The 18,284-nt window shown below is 31.5% G+C and overlaps 1 protein-coding gene across 7 annotated transcripts in view; it reads left to right on the plus strand.

Moving 5' to 3' along the window:
* Positions 1-18,284, plus strand: part of LOC127724041 (anoctamin-2-like) — a 68,397-nt gene that overhangs the window by 27,006 nt on the left and 23,107 nt on the right. For 6 of the 7 annotated variants that reach the window (XM_052230810.1, XM_052230811.1, XM_052230804.1 and 3 more), the window contains 4 exons: positions 4,167-4,328; positions 5,239-5,343; positions 7,417-7,461; positions 15,528-15,676. In XM_052230810.1, coding sequence (XP_052086770.1) covers positions 4,167-4,328; positions 5,239-5,343; positions 7,417-7,461; positions 15,528-15,676 — 461 coding nt within the window. Of the gene's footprint in view, positions 1-4,166; positions 4,329-5,238; positions 5,344-5,964; positions 5,992-7,416; positions 7,462-15,527; positions 15,677-18,284 lie in introns of all 7 variants that reach the window. The other variant, XM_052230807.1, reaches the window with a different exon arrangement.

The raw sequence follows: 18,284 nt of genomic DNA on the forward strand, positions 1-18,284 counted from the left end.
AATTGACTGTGTATTCATTATTATTGTGGGGTACCAATTTTTTCATGGATACAGATAAACCATGAATTTAGATGATCAACGAAGTACAAATTTTCTATACGCTAGTATGCTGACTTTGGCAACCCACAACATTCAAAATTATGAAAATGTTCTTCAATCCACATTATTTGGTACCCACAAAAATAGATGAACTCACAGTATCAATTTATTAGGCTTCTATCAGGAAATGAAACTTGTATGATTGATATTGTTCCTTGTTTTAACATAAACTGTATACTAATAAGATGTCTTGCTAAAATTTGATCTGCACTTATTATATATCAAGAAAAGAGAATGGTCACTGTGGGTTGGAAACAGTTCTGTATATTTAATCAGCCCCTGTATTTGTTCTGTCTATCTGTGTACTAACACATATGTCCTAGAAAGGTTGTGCTTAAGTGAGTAGGAATGGTCACAGTGGGTTGGGAACAGTTCTGTAAATTAAATGAACTCCTGCATCTGTTCTGCCTATCTGTGTACTAACACACATGGCCTTGAAAGGTTGTGCTTAAGTGAGTAGGAATGGTCACAGTGGGTTGGGAACAGTTCTGTAAATTAAATGAACTCCTGCATCTGTTCTGCCTATCTGTGTACTAACACACATGGCCTAGAAAGTGTGTGCTTAAGTGAGAAGGGAATACAAATCTGTACTGCTGGTTATTAAAAATATTATTGCGAACCAAATGAAACTTTTCCACAGAGTCAGCTCCTATTAGTCAATCTTTTAAAAACTTTTGTCAGATCTATTGTCCCATTGTCATTGAATAAATACAATAGCTATTGTTCTCTGTGTAGTTTATTCATTTTTAGCATTGTTTCTATTGAAATTTTGTATTTTTTTTGTTTTTCATCAGTTTTAGAATACATTTAAAAAGGCCTTAATTTAAACATCATCATTTTCCAGTTTTTATTTGTCAAACATACGAAGAAGAAAAAAATTTCAATAGGAACAATGTTGAAAATTTTGTCAGAAATCAACTTTTTATGATTGAATTAGTCTTTATATTGAACAGATTGAAAATGTATTATTGATATTGAAAAAATACAACATCATGAACATCACATGCAGTTTTGTGAGTTGAAACACGTATTTTCATTTATTTAGAAGATAATTTTATTACTCAGGTAAATTAAATCTATGAGAGATGGATTTCTCTTAGAAGAAATTTAAGGGATCCAGTGAATAAACTACACAGAGAACAAACAATAGCTATTGTATTTACTCAATGGGACAGTAGAACTGACAAAAGTTTAAATAGATTGACCAATAGGAGATGACTCTGTGGAAAAGTTTCATTTGGTTTGTAATAAATTGATAAAAACATGCTAGAAAATTGGTTAACTTATCTATGATTTTGGTTGTATTTGTATAAATGTAAAACAATTATCTTTATAATGTTAAAATTTAATTTACTCTTTTCAGTTCTATTTAAATTTCATACTGGAACCTATTATTAATATGTAAATGGTGAATACTGATAGTAATAATCAAATTTTGATATCTGAACTTGAATGAAATGTGAATCGCATGTTTTCGTTAGATATAAGTTTGAATTTGATAATCCAGATTGCATCAAATTTTAATTTCAAAATTTGAATAAAATGTTTTTTATTGTTTATGTTAGATATTATATCGAATTTGATGATCCCGATTGCATGCACAGCAGGTGTAATAAAATTATTTTGAAAAATATTTGTCAGAAAGATAATGTAATATAAGCATCAAGTGTTTTTATGTCATGTTTTACTAAAACTTAGCATGTCAGTCATAAAATTCATGCTGGAACTGCTCTGCTTGCATCATTGCTGCATGCTGGTATATTAAATAGAAAACAATGTACCAAAAAAAAATGTCTCAGAGAAAGTGGGTCAAATAAAAGATTATACTGTGTATTCATTATTATTTGTTAACTACCAATTTTCATGGAGTTGGTGGAAATGTGGGAATGATGAATTTAAATGTTCATCAGATTACAAATTTTTTATAGATATGTATGCAGACTTTAGCAACACCACGAAATCAATTATATGTACTAAAGTGCAAGTTTTTATGAAAATTAGAACTTAAGAGAATAAATGAATCAACAGTACTGGTATATAGCAATTTGGTGTGAAAGGTTATAAGAAGGGACTAAACAAAGATATAATACAAATGACATATGTCCAACAAAAACTTTAAGACACACACACATGAAAATCTATAGGTCACTGTGAGGTCTTTAAGGATAAGCAAGACTCATATCTCAAAGGTAAATTTTGACATTGCCTAAAAGTATAATGTGCAAGTTATAAAAGAAACTAATATTACTCATTACAAATACTGTAAACCAACTAATTTTCACGAGCGCTTTATTTTCGCAATTTTCGGGAGTAGAAAAATAACGCGAATATAAATCGTCGTGAATATGTAAAACTTGGATCTTTCCTTATTAAACTACATCAAGTTAATTAGAAAATCGCAAAATTAAATAGCAGCCAAGTGGACTAGAATGTGGTAAACGTGAAATAAAGTATCCACGAAAATAAGTTGGTTTACAGTATATATGAATTAAGAACATTGAAGGAGAAACAGATGTTATAAGAAGACATCTATAATCACTGGGCTTAGGACAGACATGCCAATATGTGGATGTTTATAAGCCCTCAAGCCACATTCTCCTTTTTGTACTGGAAAAAAAGTGAAAAGTTAGCTAGCAAAATAAATGAGAAATGGTATTTGAAAAAAGATCTTATTATTGCGATCCAAATGAAAGTTTTCCACAGAGTCATCTCCTCATGGTCAAGATATTTAAACTTTTGTCTGTTCACTTGTCCCATCGAATAAATACAATAACTATTGTTCTCTGTGTACTTTATTCACTGGGACCTTTAAATTGTTTCTAAGAGAAATCGATCACTCATTGATTAATTTACCGTAGTAAAAAATTATCTTCTAAGTTGAAGAAAATACATGTATTATTACTTAAAGAAATGCATGTGATGTTGTATTTATTTAATATAATTAATATATTTTTAATCTGTTCAATGTAAACACTGATTCAAATATAAAAAGTTTATTTCTGGTAAAATTTCAACATTGTTCCCAATGAAATTGGCCTTTTTGTTTGTTTGACAAAAAAAAAACTGGAAAATGACGAAGTTTAAATTAAGGCCTCCTTAAATGTACTCCATAACTAAACAAACACAAAAAAAAAATGCAAATTTCAATAGGAACAATGATAAAATTTTTGTCAGATATCAAATTTTTATGATTAAATCAGTGTTATATTGAACAGATTGAAAATATATTATTTATTTTGAATAAATACAACATCACATGCAGTTCTGTGAGTAATAATACATGTATTTTCATCAACTTAGAAGATGATTTTTTTACTGAGGTAAATTAAATTCCAAATAAATCATGTAAATCGAAACCTGTTGAAGATTGATTAGAATTTTTTTGAACAATAGATGACTTAGGGTTCACACGAGAGAACGGAAGTTCGTAACTACCAAAGGTCATTCTTTAGAGAATGAATGATCTGAATTGTAGAGTAGGGAGGGAGCTGGCCCAACAGTGTTAATTGTAAACTTATAAAAATCCTCAGACACTTTTAGGGGCCTTGGGGGCCAAGTGGTCTAAGTAGTTCAACTATTGTATTACTAGTCTGTCAACACTGAGGTTGTGAGTTTGAACCCCATCTGTAGCAGGTGCGTTTGACTCCAATCCTTATTGACTTGGATTGTTTGTTTTCCTGCCAAAGTCTGTGGTTCTCTCCGGGCACTCCAGCTTCCTGCACTAATAAAAACTGGCCGCCCCAGGATAGCCATTGGCATTAAACACCTAAAGTCAATCATCAGATGCTTACTCAAGGTTTTCCACCAATAATTCCCAGCAATTATAAAGCTTCTATATATTATGCTTTGCTGAATTGTAAATACATGTACATGCTTGTGATAATATATATTAATTTGTCAAACATGATGAGAAGATATGTGCACGTGTCATTCTTGAATTATAGGGACAATACAAAATGAGGATTTGTTCTGATGAGAATCATAGTTTGGTACAGAACAATCAAATATTTCCCAATTAGTTTATCTAAATACATTTGAAAATAAAAATATTTTAACACTAATTTCAGGGCAGAAATATGTTCTTCAAGGATGGCAAAAAAAGGATAGACTATGTCTTGGCTTGGGAATCAAAGGAAGATGACCAGAAACATAACCACAGAAACAAAAAGGCTAGGGAAATCTTTGAGACACATCTGAAAGAGGAAGGTCTACAGTTAGAAGAAGATCTGGTTTGTATAGATTCAACACTACTCTGCTATCTTCCCCCAAAGTGGGTACCAGATACTTGCATTAATTATTTGTTAACCATCATATTAACTATGCATTTAGGATGTGTATTGGCTTGGCATTTTAAGTATAAAAAAATGTGTGCTACAATATATATAAGGTGATGTGGTATGATTGCCAATAAGACAACTATCCACCAGAGTTTAGATGATGTAATCAATTATAAGTCACAGTCTGCCTTCAACAATGAGCAAAACTTATACTGTATGCAAGTTACAGACTTTTTTTTTACAAAGGGAAATAACACTTGGGATAGGATAAACTGTTTCCACAACTACCGATGCATTGAAATTGGAGTTTTGTGTGACGTCCATTTTCACTGAACTAATACACAATTTTATTTAGGGGCCAGCTGATGACCACCTCCGGGTGTGGGATTTTCTCACTTCGTTGAAGACCCATTGGTGGTCTTCGGCTGTTGTCTGCTCTTTGGTCGGGTTGTTGTCTCTTTGACATATTCCCCCTTTCCATTCTCAATTTTATATAACATGATGAAGTATCAGAAACAAGAAGTTACAGATTGCAAAAGAACAATCAGGTTTATGTTACAAAGATAAATTTCTCTTGACTTCCTCCGAATTTATCTTAATCGAAAAAAGACTTAAGAAAAGTATGTAGACATACATTATACACACCCCTTTCTCAAAAAACTACTTCAGTGTAAAATCAATATATATACACAACTGAATTTGATAGGCCCCCTCCAAACAAAAATCCTAGATCTATCCCTGTTTATATATATAATTTACAAACATACTAACTATTACATAATTCAGTGAATCAATTTATTAGTAAATTATGTAATTTCTTTTTTATGAACTATCTCATTTTCATTATATATGTTCATTTCAGACTGTTTCTAAAGAGGAAGAAGCAGATTTTGTAAAAGTTCATGCTCCATATGAAGTACTAACAAGATACGCTGAGATTCTAAAACTGAAAATGCCTGTTAAGAAGGTATTTATATGTTTTTTTAAAGAGTATGAAAATTAACAAATATTGTCAATTCAACAATAAAAAAAATCTGATTATTTCAAAATTTGATGCATTACATTAAAGTGAGAAATCTTAACTCTATAAACAATACTATATGAAAAGTAGAAGATGTTGTATGATTGCCAATGAAACAAATCTTCACCAGAGACCAAATAATGTAGAAGTTAGCCTTCAATAATGAGCAAAACCCATACCGCATAGCAAGCTATAAAAGGCCATGAAATGACAAATGTAAAACAATTCAAACCGGAAAACTAACAGCCTTATGTTCAAAGCAATAAATGAAAAACAGTATGATATACAGTAACAAACGACAACTACTGAGCCACAGGCTCCTGACTTGTGACAGGCACTTACAGAACTTGGTTATGCTCAGTGCAGCCAATACCATTCAGTTTCACCATATGGGCAATACCATTCAGTTTCACCATATGGGATTTGAAAGAAAATTCACACTGATTTAGCATTTGAGTATCTTTCTCTGAGAGAATTGTTCTTCTTTTTATCGTTCAGTTTGTTGAAGGTTCCACTTCTTTACAAATAATTTATTTCATTAACAAAATGTGTATGATTTGCCAACAGTCATTCAAGAATATGCAGTCATATCAGGTTTGTCACACACATGCAAATCAGTTGAGAAACAGATTTCTGCAAAATACTGATATAGATATATATTTTTGTCACATACATGTATCAGCTTTTTCAATAGATATAATGAAATGGACAATTATGATTCAGTATAGTCACATGAGTTGCTTTCAGAGCATTTTGATGATGTGTTGCTTAATAGTCTTCACATTTTGTGGATCCATTTTTTTTCATGGAATATTAATTTTAGTGGATTGGCTATCCGGGAATATTAAGTACTCAACATGATAATATGAAAAAGTACCCTTAAACTTACAAGTTATTTTTTTAAACGGTGAAAAATTGCCTCCATGAAAAGAAGTGAAACCACAGTTTATGTTAAAGTTATGTAGTACTGTATCAGAAAAAAAAAAGAATCAATTGTCCACATAACAGCATTTATGCATACATGTATCTGCCAATGAGTAACTAATTGCAGAAATCTTTATATATGCACACAATTAACAATTTTCATTTTTAATCTAACATGCAAAGCTGGGAAATTTTCAGGTTGGTTGGAAGATTTCTGTTGTCTTAGATTTTAATTAAAATCATTAATCATCACAAGTAATCAGCTTAATTGACTTAATTGAAATATGCCAAATTTAACTAAAAATAAAGTAATGATTGTTAATTAATTGAAATTTTTGTTCTGTCGATTGGCATGTATTTCTACATTCAGATAAGCTGATTATATTACATTATCATTCCATATATAGATGGCCGTTTTAGGTTTAAGGAGGTTTTAATTTTATGCTTGGCTTACTAAATTTGTAGCTTTTAAATAGAACAGAAAGAAATATACAAAACATTAAATGATGTAAATTGTCATATTCTTTGGAAAATATATAACTCTGTCATCTGTATATCAATAACATTTGTTTGTTTACCTAAGAATACTTTTCATTTTATATTTGTTTTAAATGATCAAACTGGCATATTTCATAGCCATTGCATTACACAGCTGCTACACCTTCAAAGTTGGGTGCTAAAGAAATGCAAATATGGAAAGTGAACAGACTTTAAAATTAATGATAAATTAAAAGGAACTAACATGTTTTCATAAATTTAGGCAAGCAAACAAACAAATGCTCATTTTAGTTGGTCAGCATTGCTTTTTCCCAGTACGTCAATTATGTTAAATTTACTTCTAATTTGAAATAAAAAATGTACTTAAACATGTTAAGGAAAACTTTTTATAAACACGACTTCATAGTCAGTTTTGGTTCCTTTGGACAAAAATAAAGTCAAGATTCAGAAAATATTTTCTCCTTGTTAAAACTTGTTCTAAAGTTTGTAGTACTTTGTCAAAGAGCAGTGCTGTACATTTTTGTTGTATTATTCACATTACACTATTCAAGGGATTATGGATATATTTTTTTTATGTTTTAACTAATTTATCGACAGAACTTGGTACTCGACAAAATACAGATGAAGTATGCACAGCTGGAGGTATAGAGTAGTGTGCTGTTGATGTGTAAAATGTTGGGGCAAGGTGGAAAAAGTGGCATGAAAATAGAATTATAAGCATCAGTCTCTTAAAGGATCATTTAGGGGTTTAATTATAGATATTTTTAAACAAGTTGTGATAACAGTGGTGGTTACAGATTGTTACTTGGTGAACTGATAATCATTTATAATCTATTTGGAAATAAATCTGATAAATTTTTGAATTGCAGCATTCAAATCTTATACTGTAAATTCTGAAATTATTGCCAGGGTTTTATTAAAGCGACTGGGAGAGTATCACAATAATAAGAAGTCGCATTCTGACATCTGATCATATATTTGTATGCAAATTTTACTGAAATCGCAATAATTTATCTCCCTTTTTTGTACATTCTTAAAAAATCACTATAATATTATATGCAAGCAATAATTTCTGAATTTACAGTATTTGAAAACTGTCGAGTATAAAACAATGATTAACTTTAGAATATTTGTTCTCCAACATCACACAGCATTGAGGTAGAATATAAAGACATGAGTTTTGTAATTTACTAGAAGTTCACCAGATAACAAATTGAAACCCCTTTTAACACATGTAGTAGATGATCATTAAAAAAGGTAGAAGATATAAGCTCTCTATTTGAGTAATGAAATTTAAAATGAAACATTCATGAGGCTTGCAGAATTATAAGTCTAGTCTTGTATTTATTCATTAATCTTACCCATTGTGTTTGACCCGATTTGGAGTGGCTTTAATGTATGTATCTTTATGGATATTTTATTCAGGCAGGTCAAACAGTAAGTGATAGTGATTTCTAATCGTCTGAGTTATTTAAATCTCCTTACAAATGAAGTGAACATGTGTGAAAATAATAGCTAATATTTGCCTGTGATATTTCTAATATCAGGTGATTTTTGGCCCTTCTACATATAGGATTATAGTGAGTACTACACTGAAACTGAACTGGTTCACAAAAAACAATATTTACCATTCACTGAACCCTTGTCATTTAATCCATTAATTTCTAAAAGTTTTGTTTCTGAAAGTTATATAATGATAAGTTTAGTAAATAAATTTCTAAACTCTTAACCGAAAAATAATTTCCCAATATGTCTGATTAATTTTGTTATAATTAACGTGGGGTTTGTTATTCTCATTTTTTCATTGGTCAAAATTTGTTTATGACGTCAAATTTTTGTGCTTTCCTCTGATTTTGCTGCTGTGATGTCATGAAATAGGCAACCATGCCTGATGTCACATAGAAAAAACCTCAATCTTTTTGAAGATCATTGAAAAAGACAAAAATAGTTTGGAGAAACAGATCCAAGCATCTTATCTTGTGCGATATGATATCTCTCCTCTTTAGACAGTTAACTTTTTATACGACCGCAAAAAAATTTGCGGTCGTATATTGGTATCGTCGTCGATCGTCGTCGTCGTCGTCGTCCGAAGACATTTGGTTTCCAGACAATAACTTTAGTAAATGTAAATAGAAATCTATGAAATTTAAACAAGGTTTATAACCACAAAAGGAAGGTTGGGATTGATTTATAGTCCTAACAGTTTAGGAATTAGGGGCCAAAAAGGGGCCCAAATAAGCATTTTTCTAGTTTCCAGACAATAACTTGTGGAACGTGTATGGATCTCTCTGAAATTATACCTCAAGTTTTCATATCACAAAGGAATGGTTAGGATTGGCTTTGGGGGGTTATGGCTCAAACCGTTTAGGAATTAGGGGCAAAAAACAAGGGTTTCCTGGGTTATGGACAATTTAAAAGCAGTGTAAGGGAGGTAATCCAAACACATTTAAAGTACAATGTTGTGTATGTTTGGATTTACCTCCCTTACACTTCTTTTAAATTATGGATAAAGTAATGTTGTATTGTCTTGAGGTGATTAGCTGTCAATTTAGTTTTAGAAGTTACTATTAAAGGAATATTGATTTTAGTCATGACTATGTATGTTATTTTCTATTTTAAGACTTTTATGATGTATTTTAATTGGTAATTATGGTTGCAAACTCCATTGGAAATTTGAATTGAGATTATGATCATATCTTGAGGGAAAGAATTTTTTTTTTGGAAAAGGGGGGGGGGGGGGGGGGGGGGGGTAAAAAGAAATTGTGTGGGGGGGATCTTTTCTTATTTCAGATTTCAGAAATTAAAAAGAAAATTTCTTCAAATATTTCTTTTTTTTTGGGGGGGGGGGGGGTCAATTCCCAACAACATAGTGTATTGCACAAAAGCAAAAAAATGAATATAAATTCAAATCATATAACCAATTCTAAGTACTTTGACTACAGTTATTCTGTGTCAGAAACCTATTATGTGTCAAATATTTAATTACAATCCAAATTCAGACCTGTATCAAGTGCGAATATTGTGTCCATTTTTGCCCCAACTGTTCAGGGTTGGACCTCTGCGGTCTTATCCAGCTGTGCTCAGCGAAGCATTTTATTAATATTAAAAAATGCTTAGCAATCCTTGCATTTTAAATTTGAAAATTTGACTGTCTCGAGAGAAGAAATTTTGTATCACACTGGATGCATTGGTAGAAACTATAAATTTTTAGCATATAGTTTCATTCACTTTGACTAAAATTATTGCTAAAGTTAAAAAAAAATGTATATTATATTTGTCTTTTCAGTTAATTTTCACTAAGTTGAAGTAAAATGACTTTAAAAAGAAAAAAAAAACATGTTTGAAGATAACTTTGAAGTATATTACATAGACCCATGTCACATTATTTTTTATTAGTTATCACACCAGTCCTGATTGTAATTATGTTTCCAATCACTTTTAACCCAAATTACACCATTTCACAAACATTGCAGTAACTATGGTAGGGTCCAATAGTGTGTCATTATATTTATTGTTTAAGCATAGTAAAGTTTTTCAGAAATAGGTGTCAGGTACTCCTGTTAAGTTTTGTATCATAATATTATGTAAAAGGGTTTTCTTTTTCTTTTAACATTTACATGTTTTTGTTCTTTTAGTCCCTCAAAATGCAGGTGAGGTTCCCGTGATTTCTGAGTCTTTTCCTTCCGTGTTCAATTATGTGTAATATTTATTTTAACATTTCACAAACTTTTACGGTATCTTATGTTGGTATACATTGTATAGTTAGTTGTCCTATGTTTTTAACATACTGACAAGAGAGTATTTTTTGCCAAGAATTAATTCTTGCCCATCATCCTTAAATACCTTCGTTTGAGACGTCACATTTGTACTGACTCTCGACAGGATAGTGTCCATGGATAATATAATTTCAGAAATTATTGTGTGCATTTATTATTGCAATTTTTGAAGACTTGACAAAAATGCGAAATTAATTATTGCAATGTCAGGAAAATCTCCATACTGATATATGTATAAGATATCAGAATGCAAGTTCTTATTATTGGGATACTTACCTAGTTGCATTATTGGCATTCATAAAAACCTGGCATTAATTTCTGAATTTACAGTATTCATAATTATTGAAAGATCTTATGGTTAAACTTTGCACATACTTATTAATTATCCTAATGCATCAGTGTGGTGCAAGGCAAGAATTGTTACTTGATAAAAACTATTCTCTCACCAGTAGACATTTTACTATAGTTTTTCATTTTGTCAATTTATAAATCTATATGCCATGAATATTCATTTGATGAATGAAAATTCCTAACATATAGGCAAAAAATTAAATTGACAAATTAATGGAGTTCTTATACGTTGTACCTCATTCCACATTTTCCCTTTCTTCTGATACAGTTTGTTGGTTTAATGTTGTTAATACTGTTATAAAAGCACTTTCTGAAACTTTGGATTTTAATCGATATGCACATTGTAATAATTCCTATTTTCTTACTTTTCTGTTGTAAAGATCCCAAAAAATTAAATCAAAGGCCATCCCTTTAAAAGGGGGTTTGTTCAAATATAAAATCTGTACTTGGAGAAATGAAAATTTGTCTCTTGATTCAATTATATACAATTATCAATAAAGGATTTATTATAATATAATTGAATGAATTGTTGTGAACTTTTTACATAACATTTTTTTTTCCATGATGTCAATTTTGAGAAATTTTCAGATTTGTCCCTCCAGAGTACTGGAACTAAATCCTTGAAATTTCGAGAATTTTGAACATGTCTAGTGATAAAATGATTTTGTCGTGTATAATCCTTCTGAAACTTTTACACAATGTTTTGTTCTAGTAAGACCAGGCAGTGCCCTACAGATTTTGCAATTTTCTTTCATTTAATTCAATGATATTTTGATAATCTTACAACCAGTAAAAGCTACCAGCCCTTTCAGTTTTTGAATATTTCCAGATTTGTTGTTCTGGAGTTTTTGAACTTTAGTGGTGGAATAGAGTGGACAGGGTTAGGGTGTCTGAGCTGTTGATAATTCTTTTCAAGAGTGACTTCACAAATTAGATATTTCTAATATATGTGTGCTTCTACCTATATACTAACAACAGCCTTAATGTGTGTAATATTTTAAAAGATCATTTAAATTTTTTTATTCTGGCATATATATGAAAGGAATTCACTATAAATTGTTAAAAAGACAAACAATGAATATTCAGTTTCTTTGTTTTGTTTAATCCAGAATTGTAATGCCCATGTCCTAGAATTTAACAAGAAATATAAAAGAAATAGAGACAAAAGATATAAATAAAATATAATTAAAGCAATTTAAGATTGATTAAACTTGATGGGATTGTCAAAAGTAACCTTGCCAACAGCAAGCAAAATAATTTGTTTTGCTATCATACTGATGACTTTAAACAGTCATTTAAAAAAATGATAAGTCAAACGTTGTCAAATGCTACTAAATCTCACGTTTTTATGACAAATGTCAAAGATTTTTTGTCGAGCCTGTGACTTTTGTCGCAGAAATTCCGACATAGGGATAGTGATCCGGCGGCGGCGGCTACGGCGGCGGCTACGGCGGCGGCTACGGCGGCGGCGGCGTTAGCTAACTTCTTAAAAGCTTTATATTTTAGAAGGTGGAAGGTCTGGATGCTTCATACTTTGTATATGGATGCCTCATGTTACGAAGTTTCCGTCAGTCACATGTCCAATGTCCTTGACCTCATTTTCATGGTTCAGTGACTACTTGAAAAAAAAGTTAAGATTTTTTGTAATGTTAGATTCTCTCTTATTATAAGTAATAGGATAACTATATTTGGTATGTGCGTACCTTGCAAGGTCCTCATGCCCGTCAGACAGTTTTCACTTGACCTCGACCTCATTTCATGGATCAGTGAACAAGGTTAAGTTTTGGTGGTCAAGTCCATATCTCAGATACTATAAGCAATAGGTCTAGTATATTCGGTGTATGGAAGGACTGTAAGGTGTACATGTCCAACTGGCAGGTGTCATCTGACCTTGACCTCATTTTCATGGTTCAGTGGTTATAGTTAAGTTTTTGTGTTTTGGTCTGTTTTTCTTATACTGTATGCCATAGGTCTACTATATTTGGTGTATGGAATGATTGTAAGGTGTACATGTCTAGCGGGCAGGTGTCATCTTACCTTGACCTCAGTTTCAAGGTTCAGTGGTCAAAGTTAAGTTTTTGAGTTTTGGTCTTTTTTTCTAATACTATATGCAATAGTTCAACTATATTTGGTATGTGCGTACCTTGCAAGGTCCTCATGCCCGTCAGACAGTTTTCACTTGACCTTGACCTCATTTCATGGATCAGTGAACAAGGTTAAGTTTTGGTGGTCAAGTCCATATCTCAGATACTATAGGCAATAGGTCTAGTATATTTGGTGTATGGAAGGACTGTAAGGTGTACATGTCCAACTGGCAGGTGTCATCTGACCTTGACCTCATTTTCATGGTTCAGTGGTTATAGTTAAGTTTTTGTGTTTTGGTCTGTTTTTCTTATACTGTATGCCATAGGTCTACTATATTTGGTGTATGGAATGATTGTAAGGTGTACATGTCTAGCGGGCAGGTGTCATCTGACCTTGACCTCATTTTCATGGTTCAGTGGTCAAAGTTAAGTTTTTTGAGTTTTGTTCTTTTTTTCTAATACTATATGCAATAGTTCAACTATATTTGGTGTATGGAAATATTTTATGATCTATTTGGCAGTCACGCAGGTTTTATTTGACCTTGACCTCATTTTCAAGGTTCATTGCTCAGTGTTAAGTTTTTGTGTTTTGGTCTGTTTTTCTTAAACTATAAGCAATAGGTCAACTATATTTGTTGTATGGAAGAATTGATAGCTGTACATGCCTGCCTAGCATGGTTCATCTGACCTTGACCTCATTTTCATGGTTCATTGGTCAATGATAAGGTTACTTGGTTAATGTTAAGTTTATGTGACAGTTGTAATAAAGCTTTATATTTAGGACTATCAACATAATATCAATGATTAGTAAAGAAGGCGAGACATTTCAGCGTGTGCACTCTTGTTTATATATTGATGAGATTGTAATGACCATCCCTTGTGTATATTTAATTTATTTTTTCTATAGAATCGCATTGTTGAGATGACAGAAAATCCCTGTGCCTGGTGTTTGGTAAATTAAGTCAGAATGTCTGAGTGTGTCCCCATCTTTATTCAGATTTGAGGTTTTCATTGGGTTGTTTTTCATTGTGAATGCATGAAATTTGTCTGCATTTCAGGCTTGGTGTATTAATCAGTAAGTTATAGTTGAGTGAAAAGTTCAATCTGGTTGAAATACAGATCATATGTGCATGCTACACTTACAAGGATTTCACAATGCTTAATTATACTTTCTGTTTTTAAAAAGAAAGACCTTTTGGGGTTCTCTGGTTTTGTCTATATGATACACACCTTCAAAAATTTGTAGACAGGAATTTCATTGGCTGATGTAATAATAATGAGAACAGAAAGTAGAACAGATGTTGTCAGATCCTTGTAGGCAAAGCCTGAACACAGGATCTGTCTTGTAATCACATTGGCAAAAAGTTCTGCTTAACAGGCTTGGCTCAATTGAATATGATTTCTCTGTTTTTAAAAGTGTAATCATAACACAAACAAATGTTCTTTTGTTAATTAAATATTATTTCTATATTCTGCCTGATATAAAGATAGAATATAGAAAAAAAAACTTTAATTAACCATGTCTGTCAAAGATGTTTTCCAAGTCCCACTCCTAATGTCGTCTTAGTGGACCCCCTTTTTCAAAATCCTGGATACACATCTGGATCCTGTCTGTTTTCTGAAAATAGGGCACTGGGCTCATTTTAAATTCTAACATTTCATTAAGATTAAGTGTTTTTATACCAAGTTATTTTTCCCACTAGTGGAATTTTATGCTGATGAATTTGAAACATGAAAACTTGTAACAGGTTTATTCCCTAGTGGACAACATTTGTATCATTCTGACATGTTTGATTGAAAATCAATCAATTCAGTTGAAAAAGTATGTAAATCAGAAGACCAAGTGAGGTCATGCTTACATCCTACCAGGTTCATATGGCCCGCTAATTAAATGCAATTACAGCTTTTAGTGTTTTGCTGTTTGAGTCTTTTACCCTTAAATGTTTAACCAAATATTGCTTTGGTAAATAATGTCACCTGTTTAATGTGAATTCAAATTAAAGTTGTGCATGGAATTTTTCTTTTGTTAGTTTTAATAAAAAAAAAAATTATAAGGTAGGAGATGCTTGTGTTAATTTATTGTCAGGTCACACTTCTTAAAAAAAATATACTTCTAAGATATAATATATGTTAATACTGCTTATGTTAAATAGTTTTACTGTAAAATATTGTAGGTCATTTTGTCTTGCTGTGGATTAGTACAGTTGACTTTCATATATTAATTGATTGTATTTTGACATAATTGTATTGTATTAAATTAACATGTGTTTACTATTTACAATTTTAAAAGTTAACAGTATATTTTAAAGATAGTAAAGTTTTTTTTTTCTTTTTATCATCTTTAAGTACTAAATATGGAGGAATAAGAGAAGCATAAATATTTTTTCAATTTGGAATATTTTGTTTTTAAACATAACTAATCTATATTTACTTATTTTTGATAATGATAATAAAACACTATTAAGAAAATATTTTACAACAATATTTATTTTTCCAGAATCCCATGAAATCGGTGTCCACAAAGTTATGGACCAAAGTAAGAGGGATTGCTAATAGAATTTATACACCATTCCAACTGAATGAAGATCAGGTGCCACATGTCAAAAGGAGGTTTACCTTGGTATACAGCAGAGACAAAGAATACTTGTGAGTATGAATAAATAAGAAGACATCAAAAAGGGGGATGAAAAACTATGTTGAATAATTCAGTCCCTCCCCGTGATCATGGAAGTAATATTGAAAGGAATAACAACGTCGTCACTTCAAAGGTTTCATCTGCGTTACCGTCCATCTTTCGATAACTCGTTAATTGGTTTAATATCTGGCATGGAAGTTGATTCTCCGCATGTGATCGATCAAATCACTGACACTTTTCGGTCATTTTCGTGTTCACGGAAAACTACGAACAGACAAGTTTTTGTCGTATATACATGCGAAGTAATCCGAATAGTCCATTCGTTACATTCCGTTGATGTACGCTGCCGAATAGAGTCATTCGTTCAATTTTTATTTTAGTCCAATTTTCCTATTTCTGGTTAGTTCGATCTTAATAGTACCGACAGCTATCACATATGAAATTGGAGAACAAGGCTGGGTCATTTTCAATTTTAATATTTACAGACAGTTAAAAAGCCATTTCCGTAAGTTAAGAAGATAATTGTACAAAAAATACGTTTGGACCCCCTTTTATTAAATACGAATAATCTAAGTCTTTCGTGTATAAGTCAATTAAAACATTCACATTTCTAAACGGTTCTATCCTTTAATTTATAGTTCTTGATACATAAAATAATTCGTGTAAAAATGAATTTGCCGTAAGACAGATAGCGCCAAGCTCATTTTGTCGGTTTGTTTTGATTTTTGCTGTAGCTTGTTATATTAATACAAGTATTCCACAATAAACAATTCTTAAAAAAATATATATTTACGAACATATTATCCCTATTTTAGCTGTCCAGTTTCAATAATGTAATCAATGACATTTATGACATATACATAAATTTAGAATACTTCTCGATAAACTTTGCACATTTCAACAGTAAAAAAATCTATTTCTAGATTTGTCTACATTATTTTGTTAAACATCATGTGAAACCTGATCGATTCATCGGTATTTAACTGTTTTACTCGGAATCCGCTTTTAACTGGAAAATACTTTTAGAACAGTTTAAAACAAACGGTAAAAAGCAAAAATATGCTAAATTAAATACAATTTTCCATGCTAAACTGTTGTAGATTGAACAATTCTCGTCCGTTTTTCAAGTTTTTTACATCATACGACTTCTTTCTGAAGGTAGATGTTTTATATGATACAGCGCCACCTTCTTATTAATAAACCTCGGATTTCACACAGGTGCTTTATAATTACCGGACTCGATAAAATCAAGTGACTGATAAGAAATTCCAGATGCCATTTTACAACCGCGGTATCACAGATAGGAACCAAAGGGGTCTTGCCGCTGAGACTATAATTGAATAAAATCGTATGACTTTAGTACAGAGCTCTGCAGGCTGTTAATACATGCTAATTAGTCGTTGTTATTCCTTTTAAATATTACTTCCATGCCGTGATCTACTCTTTTTAGTTAGCAAGTGCCTGAACATTTTGTACCATAAAATGTGTCACTAATCAAGGATTTTGATTGGGGCTCTCTCTATGAGCTTAATGTTATTGAGATAGGTAAATCCTGAGCTAATTCCCAATGATTAGTTTGTGATTTTTCATTGACTAGGCCTTTGAGTGTTAATGTAGCCATCGTAGAGCAGGGGAATATAATGACTGAATAGCCATGTTAGAGCAGGGGAATATAATGACTGAATAGCCATGAATAGCCATGTTAGAGCAGGGGAATATAATGACTGAATAGCCATGTTAGAGCAGGGGAATATAATGACTGAATAGCCATGTTAGAGCTGGGGAATATAATGACTGAATAGCCATGTTAGAGCAGGGGAATATAATGACTGAATAGCCATGTTAGAGCAGGGGAATATAATGACTGAATAGCCATGTTAGAGCAAGGGAATATAATGACTGAATAGCCATGTTAGAGCAGGGGAATATAATGACTGAATAACCATGTTAGAGCAGTGGAATATAATGACCGAATTATTCTGAGTTTCAGCAACAAAAACCTAAAATGGTACCTTACCTGTCAAAGCCAACGGACTGTATGTTAAAGATTAATGTTCTACAGTAATTGCATAAATATTGGTGAATATTTTCCTGAGTAGATTTTTATACTTTAATACACCTTGCAAGTGATATATATATTCTGTGAGGGTTAATATTCATCAATATTCATACAATAAACCTTTTATTGTATAGCAAAACTTAAAAAACTATTTCAATATATTTTTGTCACTGATGACATCACTAATTTGAAGCTTTATTTGTACTAGTGCAATATGATATATAATTACAGGCTAAAAAGTAAAATAACAAAAATACCGAACTCCAAGGAAAATTCAAAACGGAAAGTCCCTTATCAAATGGCCAAATTAAAAGCTTAAACACATCAAACGAATGGAAAACAGCTGTCATATTCCTAACTTGGTACAGGCATTTTCTTATGTAGAAAATGGTGGATTAAACCTGGTTTTATAGCTAGCTAAACCTCACACTTGTATGACAGTCGCATAAAATTACTTTATATTGACAACAATGTGTGAACAAAACAAACAGACATAATAGGTAAAAATGTCAAAAATAGGGGTACAGCAGTCAACATTGTGTTATAATCTTATAAATCAC

Source organism: Mytilus californianus, unplaced genomic scaffold (assembly GCF_021869535.1).
Source record: "Mytilus californianus isolate M0D057914Y unplaced genomic scaffold, xbMytCali1.0.p SCAF_14, whole genome shotgun sequence".
Taxonomy (NCBI): Eukaryota; Metazoa; Mollusca; class Bivalvia; order Mytilida; family Mytilidae; genus Mytilus; species Mytilus californianus.